General features: G+C 43.3%; 1 protein-coding gene and 1 long non-coding RNA gene across 2 annotated transcripts; both read right to left on the bottom strand.

Annotated features, from left to right (window-relative positions):
- Nucleotides 1-621: 621 nt before the first annotated feature.
- Nucleotides 622-12,772, bottom strand: LOC143100966 (GTPase IMAP family member 7-like). The gene is made up of 2 exons (XM_076264556.1): nucleotides 12,763-12,772; nucleotides 622-1,409 (listed from the first exon to the last, which is right to left on the bottom strand). The coding sequence occupies exons 1-2, from the start codon at nucleotides 12,770-12,772 to the stop codon at nucleotides 622-624; spliced, it is 798 nt and encodes a 265-aa protein (XP_076120671.1).
- Nucleotides 12,773-12,822: 50 nt separating this feature from the next.
- On the bottom strand, nucleotides 12,823-13,862 carry LOC143100023 (uncharacterized). Its single transcript, XR_012981796.1, has 3 exons — nucleotides 13,796-13,862; nucleotides 13,365-13,628; nucleotides 12,823-12,962 (listed from the first exon to the last, which is right to left on the bottom strand). It is a non-coding gene; the product is annotated as an uncharacterized LOC143100023 (long non-coding RNA).
- Between the last annotated feature and the right edge of the window lie 7,077 nt (nucleotides 13,863-20,939).

The following is a 20,939-nucleotide window of genomic DNA, read 5'->3' on the forward strand; positions in this document are numbered from 1 at the left end:
AGTTACAGGTTTGGGTCTGCAGGGGGAGCAGCAGTGCAGTTACAGGTTGCCATACACATACACCATGTAGCATGTACATAGTATGTAGCATCTAATGTAGCATGATCTTTATTAGAGAGCCATTCATGGAGAGAGCGACTTGGATGTACAGAAATGTGTGTTGCATTAGTGAGCACCAGTTCTTCCGAAACCTAACACATTGAATGTAAAACCATACATTATTACAACATGTAATGTTCAACACATACAATTTAGATAGAGTTTTAACATTTCTCCCACAGCTGTGTATCAGTCTAATGTAGGCTTCTGCTTGCTCTCTCTCTTCTACCACAGGCTCTGGCTTCAAACATGACAGATTTGAAAACATTTAATTGCACTCGACCTAAATAATGCCCCACGTGCTATAAAGTAAATTAAACAAAATCCACTGTGGACATAAATGGGTTAAATACTCATCCCTTTATTCAACTCATATCTCATGCCTTTCCATAATCTACTAGCATGACAGAAAGAGGCCCAAAAACACAGACCATGGGCAGCAATATGGCAGTGGCATGAGCTAAAGAAGATGAAACACGTTAATGAAACGAAGGCAATTCCAGAGAGGGTGTTGTTCCTCCATCACTGTATGGTGCACTCGCTTTGCTTTGGTTTTAACTCAGCTTGTAGTCTAGCTGTTTCCATCTGCCTTCTAAGCTCTTCTTTAGCTTTCTCCTTTATCCATTGCACCAGCTCCTTTTCTTCTCTCTTTCTCTTCTCTTCTGTCTCTTTCAGAATCTGTGCCTTCCTTTTCTCAATCTCTGCTTCAGCCTGCTGGAACATCTCATTGGTGTAGTGGCCTCCTCCATTCACCTTCACCATCTTATCAATCTTTTGAAGCAGCTCTGTGACCTGAGAGTGATTCTCTGGGTCCTCGTTGTTAAACACGTGATATCCCCCAAGGCACTGAGCAGTGAACTCTTTGAGTTCTTTAATGTTACTGACAAATTCTTCAATGGTTGTTCCCTTCAGTTTGTCTCCATAAGTGAACAGCACCATTGTGTACTTGGCTGATTCTTTACCAAAGATTTCTCTAATCAACTCCACTGTATCCTGCTCCTCCTGAGTGAATCTACCCAGCTGGATAACAATCAGGAACACATGGGGACCCGGAGAGGACAGAGACATGCACTTTGTGATCTCCGTTATCATCTCTTTATTACTGTAACATGTGTCAAACAGGCCTGGAGTATCAACAACATACACGTCTCTCCCATCCACCACTGCTCTTTCCTTCCTACACTCTACGGTCACAGAGCAGGGGGTGAGACGTGACATAAACTCTTCCCTCCCCAGGATGGTGTTTCCTGAAGCGCTCTTTCCCACTCCAGTCTCCCCCAGCAGCACAATCCTCAAAGGTTCACGCCTCTCTGTGGAGATAAAGACAGACTAGAGTTACATCTGACCCACTGCTGATGTGACACATCCTGAATATCACCTGTAATTTTAGATCCTGAAAAACATTCATTTTGGGTTTCAGGTGAGCGATGCAGGTGTAGTCATGGGATCATATACACTGATACAGCACCAACACACTGATACAGTATACAGCACCAACACACTGATACAGTATACAGCACCAACACACTGATACAGCACCAACACACTGATACAGTATACAGCACCAACACACTGATACAGCACCAACACACTGATACAGCACCAACACACTGATACAGTATACAGCACCAACACACTGATACAGCACCAACACACTGATACAGTATACAGCACCAACACACTGATACAGTATACAGCACCAACACACTGATACAGTATACAGCACCAACACACTGATACAGTATACAGCACCAACACACTGATACAGCACCAACACACTGATACAGTATACAGCACCAACACACTGATACAGTATACAGCACCAACACACTGATACAGCACCAACACACTGATACGGTATACAGCACCAACACACTGATACAGCACCAACACACTGATACAGCACCAACACACTGATACAGTATACAGCACCAACACACTGATACAGTATACAGCATCAACACACTGATACAGTATACAGCACCAACACACTGATACAGCACCAACACACTGATACAGCACCAACACACTAATACAGTATACAGCACCAACACACTGATACAGCACCAACACACTGATACAGTATACAGCACCAACACACTGATACAGTATACAGCACCAACACACTGATACAGCACCAACACACTAATACAGTATACAGCACCAACACACTGATACAGCACCAACACACTGATACAGTATACAGCACCAACACACTGATACAGTATACAGCACCAACACACTGATACAGCACCAACACACTGATACAGTATACAGCACCAACACACTGATACAGCACCAACACACTGATACAGTATACAGCACCAACACACTGATACAGCACCAACACACTGATACAGCACCAACACACTGATACAGTATACAGCACCAACACACTGATACAGTATACAGCACCAACACACTGATACAGCACCAACACACTGATACAGTATACAGCACCAACACACGGATACAGCACCAACACACTGATACAGCACCAACACACTGATACAGTATACAGCACCAACACACTGATACAGTATACAGCACCAACACACTGATACAGCACCAACACACTGATACAGTATACAGCACCAACACACTGATACAGCACCAACACACTGATACAGTATACAGCACCAACACACTGATACAGTATACAGCACCAACACACTGATACAGCACCAACACACTGATACAGTATACAGCACCAACACACTGATACAGCACCAACACACTGATACAGTATACAGCACCAACACACTGATACAGCACCAACACACTGATACAGCACCAACACACTGATACAGTATACAGCACCAACACACTGATACAGTATACAGCACCAACACACTGATACAGCACCAACACACTGATACAGTATACAGCACCAACACACGGATACAGCACCAACACACTGATACAGCACCAACACACTGATACAGTATACAGCACCAACACACTGATACAGTATACAGCACCAACACACTGATACAGCACCAACACACTGATACAGTATACAGCACCAACACACTGATACAGCACCAACACACTGATACAGTATACAGCACCAACACACTGATACAGTATACAGCACCAACACACTGATACAGCACCAACACACTGATACAGTATACAGCACCAACACACTGATACAGCACCAACACACTGATACAGTATACAGCACCAACACACTGATACAGTATACAGCACCAACACACTGATACAGCACCAACACACTGATACAGTATACAGCACCAACACACTGATACAGTATACAGCACCAACACACTGATACAGTATACAGCACCAACACACTGATACAGCACCAACACACTGATACAGTATACAGCACCAACACACTGATACAGTATACAGCACCAACACACTGATACAGTATACAGCACCAACACACTGATACAGCACCAACACACTGATACAGCACCAACACACTGATACAGAATACAGCACCAACACACTGATACAGTATACAGCACCAACACACTGATACAGCACCAACACACTGATACAGTATACAGCACCAACACACTGATACAGTATACAGCACCAACACACTGATACAGCACCAACACACTGATACAGTATACAGCACCAACACACTGATACAGCACCAACACACTGATACAGTATACAGCACCAACACACTGATACAGCACCAACACACTGATACAGCACCAACACACTGATACAGTATACAGCACCAACACACTGATACAGTATACAGCACCAACACACTGATACAGCACCAACACACTGATACAGTATACAGCACCAACACACTGATACAGCACCAACACACTGATACAGCACCAACACACTGATACAGTATACAGCACCAACACACTGATACAGCACCAACACACTGATACAGTATACAGCACCAACACACTGATACAGTATACAGCACCAACACACTGATACAGCACCAACACACTGATACAGTATACAGCACCAACACACTGATACAGTATACAGCACCAACACACTGATACAGCACCAACACACTGATACAGTATACAGCACCAACACACTGATACAGTATACAGCACCAACACACTGATACAGCACCAACACACTGATACAGTATACAGCACCAACACACTGATACAGCACCAACACACTGATACAGTATACAGCACCAACACACTGATACAGTATACAGCACCAACACCCTGATACAGCACCAACACACTGATACAGTATACAGCACCAACACACTGATACAGTATACAGCACCAACACACTGATACAGCACCAACACACTGATACAGTATACAGCACCAACACACTGATACAGCACCAACACACTGATACAGCACCAACACACTGATACAGCACCAACACACTGATACAGTATACAGCACCAACACACTGATACAGTATACAGCACCAACACACTGATACAGTATACAGCACCAACACACTGATACAGCACCAACACACTGATACAGCACCAACACACTGATACAGTATACAGCACCAACACACTGATACAGCACCAACACACTGATACAGTATACAGCACCAACACACTGATACAGTATACAGCACCAACACACTGATACAGCACCAACACACTGATACAGTATACAGCACCAACACACTGATACAGTATACAGCACCAACACACTGATACAGTATACAGCACCAACACACTGATACAGCACCAACACACTGATACAGTATACAGCACCAACACACTGATACAGTATACAGCACCAACACACTGATACAGTATACAGCACCAACACACTGATACAGCACCAACACACTGATACAGCACCAACACACTGATACAGAATACAGCACCAACACACTGATACAGTATACAGCACCAACACACTGATACAGCACCAACACACTGATACAGTATACAGCACCAACACACTGATACAGTATACAGCACCAACACACTGATACAGTATACAGCACCAACACACTGATACAGCACCAACACACTGATACAGTATACAGCACCAACACACTGATACAGCACCAACACACTGATACAGTATACAGCACCAACACACTGATACAGTATACAGCACCAACACACTGATACAGCACCAACACACTGATACAGTATACAGCACCAACACACTGATACAGCACCAACACACTGATACAGCACCAACACACTGATACAGTATACAGCACCAACACACTGATACAGTATACAGCACCAACACACTGATACAGCACCAACACACTGATACAGTATACAGCACCAACACACTGATACAGCACCAACACACTGATACAGCACCAACACACTGATACAGTATACAGCACCAACACACTGATACAGCACCAACACACTGATACAGTATACAGCACCAACACACTGATACAGTATACAGCACCAACACACTGATACAGCACCAACACACTGATACAGTATACAGCACCAACACACTGATACAGAATACAGCACCAACACACTGATACAGCACCAACACACTGATACAGTATACAGCACCAACACACTGATACAGCACCAACACACTGATACAGTATACAGCACCAACACACTGATACAGCACCAACACACTGATACAGTATACAGCACCAACACACTGATACAGTATACAGCACCAACACACTGATACAGCACCAACACACTGATACAGTATACAGCACCAACACACTGATACAGCACCAACACACTGATACAGTATACAGCACCAACACACTGATACAGCACCAACACACTGATACAGCACCAACACACTGATACAGTATACAGCACCAACACACTGATACAGTATACAGCACCAACACACTGATACAGCACCAACACACTGATACAGTATACAGCACCAACACACGGATACAGCACCAACACACTGATACAGCACCAACACACTGATACAGTATACAGCACCAACACACTGATACAGTATACAGCACCAACACACTGATACAGCACCAACACACTGATACAGTATACAGCACCAACACACTGACACAGCACCAACACACTGATACAGTATACAGCACCAACACACTGATACAGTATACGGCACCAACACACTGATACAGCACCAACACACTGATACAGTATACAGCACCAACACACTGATACAGCACCAACACACTGATACAGCACCAACACACTGATACAGCACCAACACACTGATACAGTATACAGCACCAACACACTGATACAGTATACAGCACCAACACACTGATACAGTATACAGCACCAACACACTGATACAGTATACAGCACCAACACACTGATACAGCACCAACACACTGATACAGCACCAACACACTGATACAGAATACAGCACCAACACACTGATACAGTATACAGCACCAACACACTGATACAGCACCAACACACTGATACAGTATACAGCACCAACACACTGATACAGTATACAGCACCAACACACTGATACAGCACCAACACACTGATACAGTATACAGCACCAACACACTGATACAGTATACAGCACCAACACACTGATACAGCACCAACACACTGATACGGTATACAGCACCAACACACTGATACAGCACCAACACACTGATACAGCACCAACACACTGATACAGTATACAGCACCAACACACTGATACAGTATACAGCATCAACACACTGATACAGTATACAGCACCAACACACTGATACAGCACCAACACACTGATACAGCACCAACACACTAATACAGTATACAGCACCAACACACTGATACAGCACCAACACACTGATACAGTATACAGCACCAACACACTGATACAGTATACAGCACCAACACACTGATACAGCACCAACACACTGATACAGTATACAGCACCAACACACTGATACAGCACCAACACACTAATACAGTATACAGCACCAACACACTGATACAGCACCAACACACTGATACAGTATACAGCACCAACACACTGATACAGTATACAGCACCAACACACTGATACAGCACCAACACACTGATACAGTATACAGCACCAACACACTGATACAGCACCAACACACTGATACAGTATACAGCACCAACACACTGATACAGCACCAACACACTGATACAGCACCAACACACTGATACAGTATACAGCACCAACACACTGATACAGTATACAGCACCAACACACTGATACAGCACCAACACACTGATACAGTATACAGCACCAACACACGGATACAGCACCAACACACTGATACAGCACCAACACACTGATACAGTATACAGCACCAACACACTGATACAGTATACAGCACCAACACACTGATACAGCACCAACACACTGATACAGTATACAGCACCAACACACTGATACAGCACCAACACACTGATACAGTATACAGCACCAACACACTGATACAGTATACAGCACCAACACACTGATACAGCACCAACACACTGATACAGTATACAGCACCAACACACTGATACAGCACCAACACACTGATACAGCACCAACACACTGATACAGCACCAACACACTGATACAGTATACAGCACCAACACACTGATACAGTATACAGCACCAACACACTGATACAGCACCAACACACTGATACAGCACCAACACACTGATACAGTATACAGCACCAACACACTGATACAGCACCAACACACTGATACAGTATACAGCACCAACACACTGATACAGTATACAGCACCAACACACTGATACAGCACCAACACACTGATACAGTATACAGCACCAACACACTGATACAGTATACAGCACCAACACACTGATACAGTATACAGCACCAACACACTGATACAGCACCAACACACTGATACAGTATACAGCACCAACACACTGATACAGTATACAGCACCAACACACTGATACAGTATACAGCACCAACACACTGATACAGCACCAACACACTGATACAGCACCAACACACTGATACAGAATACAGCACCAACACACTGATACAGTATACAGCACCAACACACTGATACAGCACCAACACACTGATACAGTATACAGCACCAACACACTGATACAGTATACAGCACCAACACACTGATACAGTATACAGCACCAACACACTGATACAGCACCAACACACTGATACAGTATACAGCACCAACACACTGATACAGCACCAACACACTGATACAGTATACAGCACCAACACACTGATACAGTATACAGCACCAACACACTGATACAGCACCAACACACTGATACAGTATACAGCACCAACACACTGATACAGCACCAACACACTGATACAGCACCAACACACTGATACAGTATACAGCACCAACACACTGATACAGTATACAGCACCAACACACTGATACAGCACCAACACACTGATACAGTATACAGCACCAACACACTGATACAGCACCAACACACTGATACAGCACCAACACACTGATACAGTATACAGCACCAACACACTGATACAGCACCAACACACTGATACAGTATACAGCACCAACACACTGATACAGTATACAGCACCAACACACTGATACAGCACCAACACACTGATACAGTATACAGCACCAACACACTGATACAGAATACAGCACCAACACACTGATACAGCACCAACACACTGATACAGTATACAGCACCAACACACTGATACAGAATACAGCACCAACACACTGATACAGCACCAACACACTGATACAGTATACAGCACCAACACACTGATACAGTATACAGCACCAACACACTGATACAGCACCAACACACTGATACAGCACCAACACACTGATACAGTATACAGCACCAACACACTGATACAGTATACAGCACCAACACACTGATACAGCACCAACACACTGATACAGTATACAGCACCAACACACTGATACAGTATACAGCACCAACACACTGATACAGCACCAACACACTGATACAGTATACAGCACCAACACACTGATACAGTATACAGCACCAACACACTGATACAGCACCAACACACTGATACAGTACACAGCACCAACACACTGATACAGTATACAGCACCAACACCCTGATACAGCACCAACACACTGATACAGTATACAGCACCAACACACTGATACAGCACCAACACACTGATACAGTATACAGCACCAACACACTGATACAGCACCAACACACTGATACAGTATACAGCACCAACACACTGATACAGCACCAACACACTGATACAGCACCAACACACTGATACAGCACCAACACACTGATACAGTATACAGCACCAACACACTGATACAGCACCAACACACTGATACAGTATACAGCACCAACACACTGATACAGCACCAACACACTGATACAGTATACAGCACCAACACACTGATACAGTATACAGCACCAACACACTGATACAGCACCAACACACTGATACAGTATACAGCACCAACACACTGATACAGCACCAACACACTGATACAGCACCAACACACTGATACAGTATACAGCACCAACACACTGATACAGTATACAGCACCAACACACTGATACAGCACCAACACACTGATACAGTATACAGCACCAACACACTGATACAGCACCAACACACTGATACAGCACCAACACACTGATACAGTATACAGCACCAACACACTGATACAGCACCAACACACTGATACAGTATACAGCACCAACACACTGATACAGTATACAGCACCAACACACTGATACAGCACCAACACACTGATACAGTATACAGCACCAACACACTGATACAGAATACAGCACCAACACACTGATACAGCACCAACACACTGATACAGTATACAGCACCAACACACTGATACAGAATACAGCACCAACACACTGATACAGCACCAACACACTGATACAGTATACAGCACCAACACACTGATACAGTATACAGCACCAACACACTGATACAGCACCAACACACTGATACAGCACCAACACACTGATACAGTATACAGCACCAACACACTGATACAGTATACAGCACCAACACACTGATACAGCACCAACACACTGATACAGTATACAGCACCAACACACTGATACAGTATACAGCACCAACACACTGATACAGCACCAACACACTGATACAGTATACAGCACCAACACACTGATACAGTATACAGCACCAACACCCTGATACAGCACCAACACACTGATACAGTATACAGCACCAACACACTGATACAGCACCAACACACTGATACAGTATACAGCACCAACACACTGATACAGCACCAACACACTGATACAGCACCAACACACTGATACAGCACCAACACACTGATACAGTATACAGCACCAACACACTGATACAGCACCAACACACTGATACAGCACCAACACACTGATACAGTATACAGCACCAACACACTGATACAGCACCAACACACTGATACAGCACCAACACACTGATACAGTATACAGCACCAACACACTGATACAGCACCAACACACTGATACAGTATACAGCACCAACACACTGATACAGCACCAACACACTGATACAGTATACAGCACCAACACACTGATACAGAATACAGCACCAACACACTGATACAGCACCAACACACTGATACAGTATACAGCACCAACACACTGATACAGTATACAGCACCAACACACTGATACAGCACCAACACACTGATACAGTATACAGCACCAACACACTGATACAGTATACAGCACCAACACACTGATACAGCACCAACACACTGATACAGCACCAACACACTGATACAGTATACAGCACCAACACACTGATACAGTATACAGCACCAACACACTGATACAGCACCAACACACTGATACAGTATACAGCACCAACACACTGATACAGCACCAACACACTGATACAGTATACAGCACCAACACACTGATACAGCACCAACACACTGATACAGTATACAGCACCAACACACTGATACAGTATACAGCACCAACACACTGATACAGCACCAACACACTGATACAGTGTACAGCACCAACACACTGATACAGCACCAACACACTGATACAGTATACAGCACCAACACACTGATACAGCACCAACACACTGATACAGTATACAGCACCAACACACTGATACAGCACCAACACACTGATACAGCACCAACACACTGATACAGTATACAGCACCAACACACTGATACAGCACCAACACACTGATACAGCACCAACACACTGATACAGTATACAGCACCAACACACTGATACAGCACCAACACACTGATACAGTATACAGCACCAACACACTGATACAGCACCAACACACTGATACAGTATACAGCACCAACACACTGATACAGTATACAGCACCAACACACTGATACAGCACCAACACACTGATACAGCACCAACCCACTGATACAGTATACAGCACCAACACACTGATACAGTATACAGCACCAACACACTGATACAGCACCAACACACTGATACAGTATACAGCACCAACACACTGATACAGCACCAACACACTGATACAGAATACAGCACCAACACACTGATACAGTATACAGCACCAACACAATGATACAGCACCAACACACTGATACAGTATACAGCACCAACACACTGATACAGTATACAGCACCAACACACTGATACAGCACCAACACACTGATACAGTATACAGCACCAACACACTGATACAGCACCAACACACTGATACAGTATACAGCACCAACACACTGATACAGTATACAGCACCAACACACTGATACAGCACCAACACACTGATACAGTATACAGCACCAACACACTGATACAGTATACAGCACCAACACACTGATACAGTATACAGCACCAACACACTGATACAGCACCAACACACTGATACAGCACCAACACACTAATACAGTATACAGCACCAACACACTGATACAGCACCAACACACTGATACAACATACAGCACCAACACACTGATACAGTATACAGCACCAACACACTGATACAGTATACAGCACCAACACACTGATACAGACACACTGTTTTATTTTGTGGAGATTTTAAACCAGTGAAACTTTTTAGGTTGCAGGTGGAAAAGGGATGGATGTCACATGAAACAATGTTGCAGAAACACAAAAATATGCCTTTGATACGAGTAGGCTATCGTTTGAGTTCCTGTTGATATCTAGTGCATGATGGGAAACAATTTAAAGGAATCTAGTTGCAGGCTTGTAATAGTGACCCTGCAAGGTCCCTAGTGGTTGCTAAATCATAGTCTTTGACGTAAAAACTTGATGACTTGTCTTTAGATGTGACAGGGTCTGAGACTTTAGTCTTTCAAAAATATTTTCCAAATCTTTTCAAAGTCTTCTGGTGTAAGAAAGACATAAGACTAACAAAACCACATGGAAGACGCCATCTTGAAATGAACAGGTGAACAGGCGATCTAAGACCATGTCAAAATAAAAGTTCCAAACAAAAGGTTAATAAATCTAAAGCAAATTAAGTGCCTTTCAATTCAACTAGGCTCCTTCAGTTGTAATATCAAATTTAATCACTGTGATAAATACATATGAAATGGGGTTTACAAAGCATACTTTTATAAGTCACAAGTGATATAAAAACAGCCATCTTCATCTTCTTTCTAACTGAAGTGAAAATATATCTGAAAGCGTTCTTTTACCTATACTTAATGTTTTGCAGGTTGGTTTGCTTTGGCGGCCATTTCTTAGCACAGTGGCCACACTGATGGTGTACTCTGCTCCATGCTGCAGGCCACTGATGGTGTACTGGGGGGAGTCTCTGTGGATGGTCTCTATGGATGGTCTCTATGGATACCTGATCTCTGTGGAGCTCCAGCAGGTATGACACCTGGTCCACTCCTGCTGGTCTGGACCACGTTACAGAGGCCGTCGCTGCCCTCAGGTCCACAGAGAGACTCTCTGGTGGAGGAACCTCTGCAGAGGAGATGATCAGGGTTACGGGTCGAGATAACATCATGTGATCCATCACAACAAGGCTCTCAGTGATCAGAGTTGTGTTGACATGAAAGTGTGCTATATGTGTACTGAAAGTGTGATCAGATTTGTGTTGACATGAAAGTGTGCTATTATGTTGAGTACTTGTGTTGACATGAAAGTGTGCAATATGTTGAGTACTTGGTAGAAGTGTGATCAGATTTGTGTTGACATGAAAGTGTGCAATATGTTGAGTACTTGGTAGAAGTGTTCAAATATGAACACACAGACATACAGGGCAGTGCATCATGCTCTATAATAATGCTCATTGTATCAATGTGCATCATCCCTCAATGATTACAGACCAGGAGCCTGAACACCACACATGGAGAAGTGTCTCACCTGTGTGAACAGATGCCTCCACACATGAGCTCTGGTGTCCATCTGCACTGAGGGTGGCCACAGCAAAGTCGTACTTCTCTCCTGGAATTAGCTCTGTCACTGTCACAGCCAAACCCGCCACTGTGAAGCTGCGCTCATCGTGGCCTCGTCTCCAGGACACCCTGTACCTGTGGGGTCCAGCAGTGCCCTCTGGTGGTGACCAGCTGACAGTCACTGAGTTCGGCAGCACTGAGGGGAACTGGATCTGCCCAGGTGGAGGAACACCTGAGGATGTAGGAGAAGATACTTCAGATCATGAGCTGATGGTTTCAGAGTACATAATACATAAAACATTTCTCTTGGATGTTGGTTTTTAGCTAGGTGACAATGGAACTCATGTCACTCCACAACACAGTCCTTAGTGACTCATCAATGTCATATAAAAGGCCCACCTTGTCTGAAAGAGTCTGAATGCGTCCCTTGATGGTTCTGTAATAATGAGATTGTTGTTACTGTCGCATAGACACTACCAGGGTGGGCTGAGATTTGTTAAATCAACACAATGCAGTTATTTTCATCATTAAAATAATGACTTCAAACTCATGATAATGACTTATACTGTGGAGAATGAAGTCTCTGATATTGCCAATGCATGCTTGGATCGTGTAATATTGCACTATGTAAGGTTGATGGGGGTATGATGATTCTTTTATGTCGGCTGCAGACTGCTGGCGTGGCGTGGCGTGAGCGTGGCGTGCCTGTTGCCTGTCAGTTGCGTGCTGGCTGCGTGGCATTTTCTATTCACACCAGAAACATGTCTGACGCTGCAGCGGCCCCTCTGCCTATTAGAACATCTCTTCACTGTCTCCTTTGAATGGAAACGCTTCCAACGCGCTTGTGTGTCGCATGAAAACTAGGCGGCGGTCCTATTTCTAGCATGCGCATGTTTTCAGCACAGCTCGAGCCACACCTGAGACATGCATGTCACGCAGGCAGTGTGCAAGCTCTGACCTGTTAACAGGGGGGCCGAAATGAAATCGGACACAGCTGACACGCTCACGACACACTGGCAGTCTGCAGACGGCCTTGGTCCTTTTTTTACAAAGTGGCTTGGTAATGCTAAAAGAATATTGACGTGAAGGAGCATAGATATCAATTTAGCACCACTGAACAGACTGATCTCTGTCTGTCTTCACCTGCTCGATGACATCATGTCCTTTATGATTGTGAAGTAAGCAGCGTGAGCAGACAGCTGATTGGTCAGTCCTGCAGTAGAACTCCAGCTTCTTGTGGTGCTGTTCACAGCGGTCCTGATGGGGGAGGTCCTGTAGCTGGTGTCTGTCCAGGTCTGGAGACGTGTAGTGGTCCTTCACATGAGTCCAGCAGTAGGAGGCCATGCAGGTAAGACAGGTCTTCAGAGCTCTGTCTGTGCAGACATCACACAGCACTCGCCCAGCTGATACACTGCAAGGAAAATGTGCTATATGAATAAATCCTTACTTACACTGCACTTACACTTACTTACACTCTTTGAAGAAATGTATGTTCTGTCTGTCAGGGTTTCCTGTTGATTCTGTGACATTTGTGTGACTGTATTACCATACTGTACCTAGAGCCTGATAGAGACGGGGCATATCCAGAATCCATGGATGCACAGCTGAGAATATAGAAATCATGAAGAATCATTTACATCTATTCACTTCTATTTTAAGTGACTTACAGCAGTGAGAAATATCATCCAAGCTACATAGCAGAGCAGACCTCAGGTAACAATTAATACTACAACAATTAATACTACAACAATGAAAACTACAACAATTAATACCACAACAATTAATACAACAATTAATACCACAACAATTAATATAACAACAATTAATACCACAACAATTAATACTACAACAATTAATACCACAACCAGAGGATGAGAGGTCAGGGTTACAGTAGCAGTGTTGTGCCTGAAGGCGTTCATTGAACGAAAGTTCATGAACTCGTTCATATTTTGACCGAACGTGAACTGAACGTCCTGCATTACTGCCTGATGAACGTTACTGTGAACTCGTTCATTCTGGTGTCTGTCAACGGCACGCTCTTTCAGTTTAACTTCGTTCAATAGGGTGCCAGATTTCTACACAGCCTTCCACGTGAAAACCTGACTAAAACACACCGTAAAAAGGCCTTAATATGGCAGCATGCAGGTCACCATTTCTCAAACTATGGGCCGCGGTCCGCAATGTGGACAATGCTGGTCTGCAGAGTGAAATTATTCCCGGGGCATCGTCTGATAATTTGCTACGCAATTGGTCAAGGAACCGTGGACAGAAAAAGAAAACAAACGTTTCTGCAATTAGTAGGAAATACTTGTTAATTTGGTGTCATCAAACATAGAGGCATAGAATTAAGTCGTGGTATGAGCGTTTATTCAATGCATGCGTGTGCACGTTGGTAGCAAAGCTAAGCTCAACCTATTGGAAGGCTATTTAACTAGATGTACCGCAGAGCGGTACAAAATATGACCGCCGCCCAGTCCAGCACATTTTTTCCACAAAAATAAATCACGCTGAAAGGCCTATATGATTCTAACTGTCTCACTAAATTGCATTATCCACACTCAATTCTCACTGGTATCTGCTAGACAACAAGTACCAAAACATGATTAGTTCATAGATTTCACATTTAAAATTCATTTTATACAACCCCACCCCCATCTTGCCTGTTCATAATTCTGAGAAATTATTGTGTGCATGTGTGCGTGTACATGTTTATGTTTATGTGTGTGTGTGTGTGTTTGTGTGTGCGTGCTTGTGTGTGTGCCTGCGTATGTGCCTGTGTTTGTGCATGTGCATACATGCGTACATATGTCTACTGTGTGAGTATGTGTCATACGTATGATTACTGTGAATGTATGTGTGTGCGTGTGTATCTGTTTATGCACATGTGTGCACATGGAATGGGTTAAGATGACCCCTGGAGGCAAACATACGGAAAAAATTGGTCATCCTAGGCCCTACGGTTCTCAAGATATTAACAGAAAACTGTGTCTGCCCTACCCTCCTTTCGGGGGGTCCAGTCCAGCGGGGGGGGGCTACAGATCAAAACGAAAAATGATGGTTTCATGCTATCCATGTGGGTTACATGCCCACCAAGTTTCGTGTACCCCGGTCTTTCAGTGTCCCGGGAATCCTTGTTGGTGTACGGTCACTAAATGTACGTAAATTATTTTATTGTAAGGCTCCCCATGAACGAAAGTTCACAAAACTTGGCATGCATTCGGAGGGTGTCATAATGATCCTACACTTTCAATTTTGTGCAGTTTTGACCATGTCAGCCAGAGATATTGTGATGAAAACACCTAATTTTTTGCTTTTTAATTTTTAACTAGGTGGCACTATACATGAAATAAGTGGTAATGGGAGGGGTTGACATGTCCCCTTAAGACCAACATACAAAAAAAAGGTGGACCTCCTAGGCCCTACGGTTCTCGAGATATTCACAGAAAACTGTCTCCGGCCACCTACAGGCGAGTTGGTGTATAGTAACATAAATTAATTTATTGTGTGGCCCCCCATGAGCGGAATTCCACGAAACTTGGCATGCATACAGAGGGTGTCATAATGATCCTACACTTCCAATTTCGTGCAGTTTTGACTATGTTAGGTCACAGATACCTGCGATTACAACACCTCATTTTTACTTTTTTGTGTTTAACTAGGTGGCGCTATACATGAAATGAGTGGTTATGGAATGGGTTGACATTGCCCCTTGAGATCAACATACAAAAAAAAAAAATGGTCCTCCTAAACCCTAAGGTTCTCGAGATACTCACAGAAAACTGTGTCTGCCCTACCCTCCTTTCGGGGGGTCCAGTCCAGCGGGGGGGCTACAGATCAAAACAAAAATCGATGGTTCCATGCTATCCATGTGGGGCTACATGCCCACCAAGTTTTGTGTACCCCGGTCTTTCAGTGTTCCGGGAAGCCTTGACGGAAATTTGGACATGCGAAAAAGAAAAAAAAAAGAAAAAAAAAAAATCTGACTAAACCTATATGACCGCCGCTTCGCTGGGGTGTCAAACTCATACAGGCAGTGGAATGAGACCTCGCGGGGCCGTCTTTGTCGTGGTCATTTTCATTTCTCTGCATTGGTATCAGAGTGTTGTTTGATGATATACTCTTTTACTACAGCCACTCATGAGCAAACAAGTACAAATGATTTACTCGTCATATCCTGCTCTTTCTCTCTTGAAACACCCTACTTCCATGTCAGTTTTTTGGCCTCTTCCTTCCTGAGGATGATTTGTAGTGCTACTGTAGGTTTAGCACTACAAATCATCCTCAGGAAGGAAGAGGCCAAAAAACTGACATGGAAATTGGGTGTTTCAAGAGAGAAAGAGCAGGATATGACGAGGATATTTATCACAGAAATTGCTTATTACAAATTGTGGATGTGAATATCTTTTCTTTCTAATTTTCCCTTCCCACCCAAAACATCTTGGGGGCCGTATGAAACCTGCTGGCGGGCCTGATCTGGCCCCCGGGCCTTATGTTTGACACCCCTGCTGTAGACTTTTCTGAACTAGACTGTGGGACTCTGATTGTTTGTGATGTTTCTACTGGGTACCTTTTCCGTTTTCCTGTGAGGTTTGGTGGGTTCCCTTTTGAGTGGTCACTCCTCATGGATGGATCACTGGACACAGAGGAGCCGGGTCCCTTCACAGGGTTTCTGCAAGTTAAATTTAAGACTTTATAAGACCATTTTAAGACTATTATGAATCAAATGTAAGACAGATTTCACACCTATACTAGCAAAATCACAATTCCAGAATTAATGTTTTGTATCAGTTAACAGTCCCACATCTTCAATCTTTTTAATTGCATTTAATAACATTAGTTTCACATACTGTATCTGTGCTGTTGAGAGAAAGAGCTACAATGCCAGACAACTTAAGACTTAGTCTGGTGTCATTTCATCTGGATTTGATTATGAGAAAATTAGACCTAGATTGAAAATGAGACCTATCCAATCAGAGCAATGAAATATGTGGGGAGTACAGCCGAAAACATCCTTCAACAACAACAATACCTTGTACCACAAACGCAATAGCAAAATCGAAACATCTACACAACACTCAGGTGACGTGAATAACCATGCACTGTTGCTTATTTGCCCATACATACGCCAAAATGATTTGTTTATCAAGAACATCTCTGGTTAGGGCATAGAGAGTCCACACACAATTTCACAAACTCAAATTTTGTAGGCGGTGTAAATTTGGACTGGCTGCCAAGCTAACAGCAATTTATGCTGCTAAAAATGTTATGACCACTGTTCAAGTATAGTTAAATTAACAGAATTGACTGACCCTAACCCTAGGCAAATAATAGTGTGATCCATTTGTCCATAATAGCTACTCGTCTTATGAGTAGTAAGTTGTCCGAAAAACCGGAAGTTAAGCAAAATTACGGAACGACATGCCCATTTCTAGTCCTCTGACGAGAAGTGATTTTGTTCAAATCATAGTGTAAAAGACCACTTGGGAGTTTTAATATCTGCTGTTGATCTAATGAAATAAGTATGGGTTGGTTTATTGCTAAAATATGTTTTTAAATGTGTGTAATTTAATCTAAATGAATTCTATATTTCATATGTGCCTTTAATGATTATTTGTATGTGATTGACCGGAAATTCTGTGCACCTGTAATGTTGAAATTTGTCCCTTTGGTGGCACCGTAGTTTGCACAAGGGAAGATGAGCTTTTAAATGGTAGCTGGCGGGTGTGAGTAGTAGGCTACGCAGCTGTGTTTGGGCCTACAGGATTTTATCAGATTTCGTTTCACTCATGAACTTAAATGACGCCCGTTTCATGACGGAAGAAAGGACTATCATATATTTTGCATTCCTTGGTGAGCGCAGCGAGGTACGTTTCATTTAACCTTGTTTGCACATATGTATGGTCTATTTTGCTGTGTAATTAATGTGTCGCTCTAAATGTTTGTTCACGTAATGATGTTTTGTAGCCGTGAAAGCAAGTGTGTGATGTTTGTATGTATGTTTTCAATACAGTTTTCACGGCGCTAAGGTGACGATGATGGATTCAAAGTTGAACGTATGCTGGTTTGGCGAACTAAATAAAGAACACCTTATGCATCAGTCGAGACTCTCTTTTTGGATCCAAGGGCTGCTACACATAGGACCGTCAAGTTCGGCGGAGAGTTCTTACTTGAAAACAAAGATGGCTGCGCCCTGTGTTTGTGTTAAGTAGCTGTGCTATTTTACTCTTCTTGTTACTGCTTAGCAAATGTGAATGTCCATTTCAATTACTGGTCTTTGCTGGTGTAGCTGGCTAGGCCACCAGGACATGCTAGTGTGACCATCTGAGGAAGCTGGTCATGCTAGTGTGACCAACCTGTCGTGTGGGATACAGCTGGTGTAAGATGGTCATGCTGGTGACCAGCCTGCCAAGCTTGACATTGTTGATGTAAGATGGTCATGCTGGTTTGCTAGAATGACCAACATAAGCTGGCATGGCCAGTTAAACCAGCAGTGTAGACCAGCAACACCAGCTAAAATGACCAGCTTGAGGTGGTGTGGAAAGCAAAACCAGCTGAATTACCATCATAAGCTGGGTAAATCAGCTGAAGGTATGTTTTCGCAAGAGTTTTGCTGGTCTAACAGGTCAACCATCATGGGGTGGTCAAACAAGCTGGTTAACAAGCTGGTCAACCAGCAAACCACCTTAAGCTGGCCAGGCCGGTTTTTTCAGCAGGGATGTGTAGACAACTGCCATGTTACGAACTAACCCCATGCATTTCTATGGGAGATTCTTTGAGTGCTGGGTCTCCAAATTAGAAAGTATCTGGCTCAACCTACCCATCAGGTGTCTCTGGTTCAACTGCCCCCAGCTGGAAGCCCCCTGGTGGTTTATTAGGGAAACTCATCTTCAGGGAGCTCTTTCTATCCTCACTTCCTTTACATCACTTCCATCACTTCACATCACGTCAGGAAAAACTGTGGAGAGAGAAGAACATGATTCCATGAAACACTGAGCATCTTTAATGTTCTTAGTTGCTGTAGTTATGAAAATTACAATTTGCCATTATTTGTGTTTTTTGCAATGTTACAATTTGCCATTGTTTGTGTTTTTTACAATGTAACAATTTGCCATTGTTTGTGTTCTTTATTGTGTCAGTCATAAAAGCAAGTCTCAGCTCACTTTTAAAGTTGAGTGTGCAGTTAATTAGATCTTATATGAGTTATCGCTATACACGGCTCCAACTTCATTACAGTACCCCTCTCTACACTAGCACTAACAAAAGCATTAATGAATGCTATAAGCCCCTCCTCCCCCTCAAAAATTGGTGACACCTTTCAGCCTTAGTTGTACGAGGATGATGATCCAGACGCAGAATAAATGGTCTTGAAATATCGGTAAGAACTCATAGTAATGGAATATCCATGTTGTTTTACTTATAATACATTTGATAGATATATAATCTAGCTCATACAAAACTATGTATTAGAAAAAAACTGCATGCAAGCTTTTTTCGGTTAAAGAGCATGTAGGAAATGTTTTTTCCATTACTGATGTTGGATTGA

The sequence above is a fragment of the Alosa pseudoharengus genome, unplaced genomic scaffold (assembly GCF_046254945.1).
Source record: "Alosa pseudoharengus isolate Yale_2024_CS ecotype anadromous, Long Island Sound unplaced genomic scaffold, YU_APseudo_1.1 YU_APseudo_1.1_scf_3, whole genome shotgun sequence".
Taxonomy (NCBI): domain Eukaryota; kingdom Metazoa; phylum Chordata; class Actinopteri; order Clupeiformes; family Clupeidae; genus Alosa; species Alosa pseudoharengus.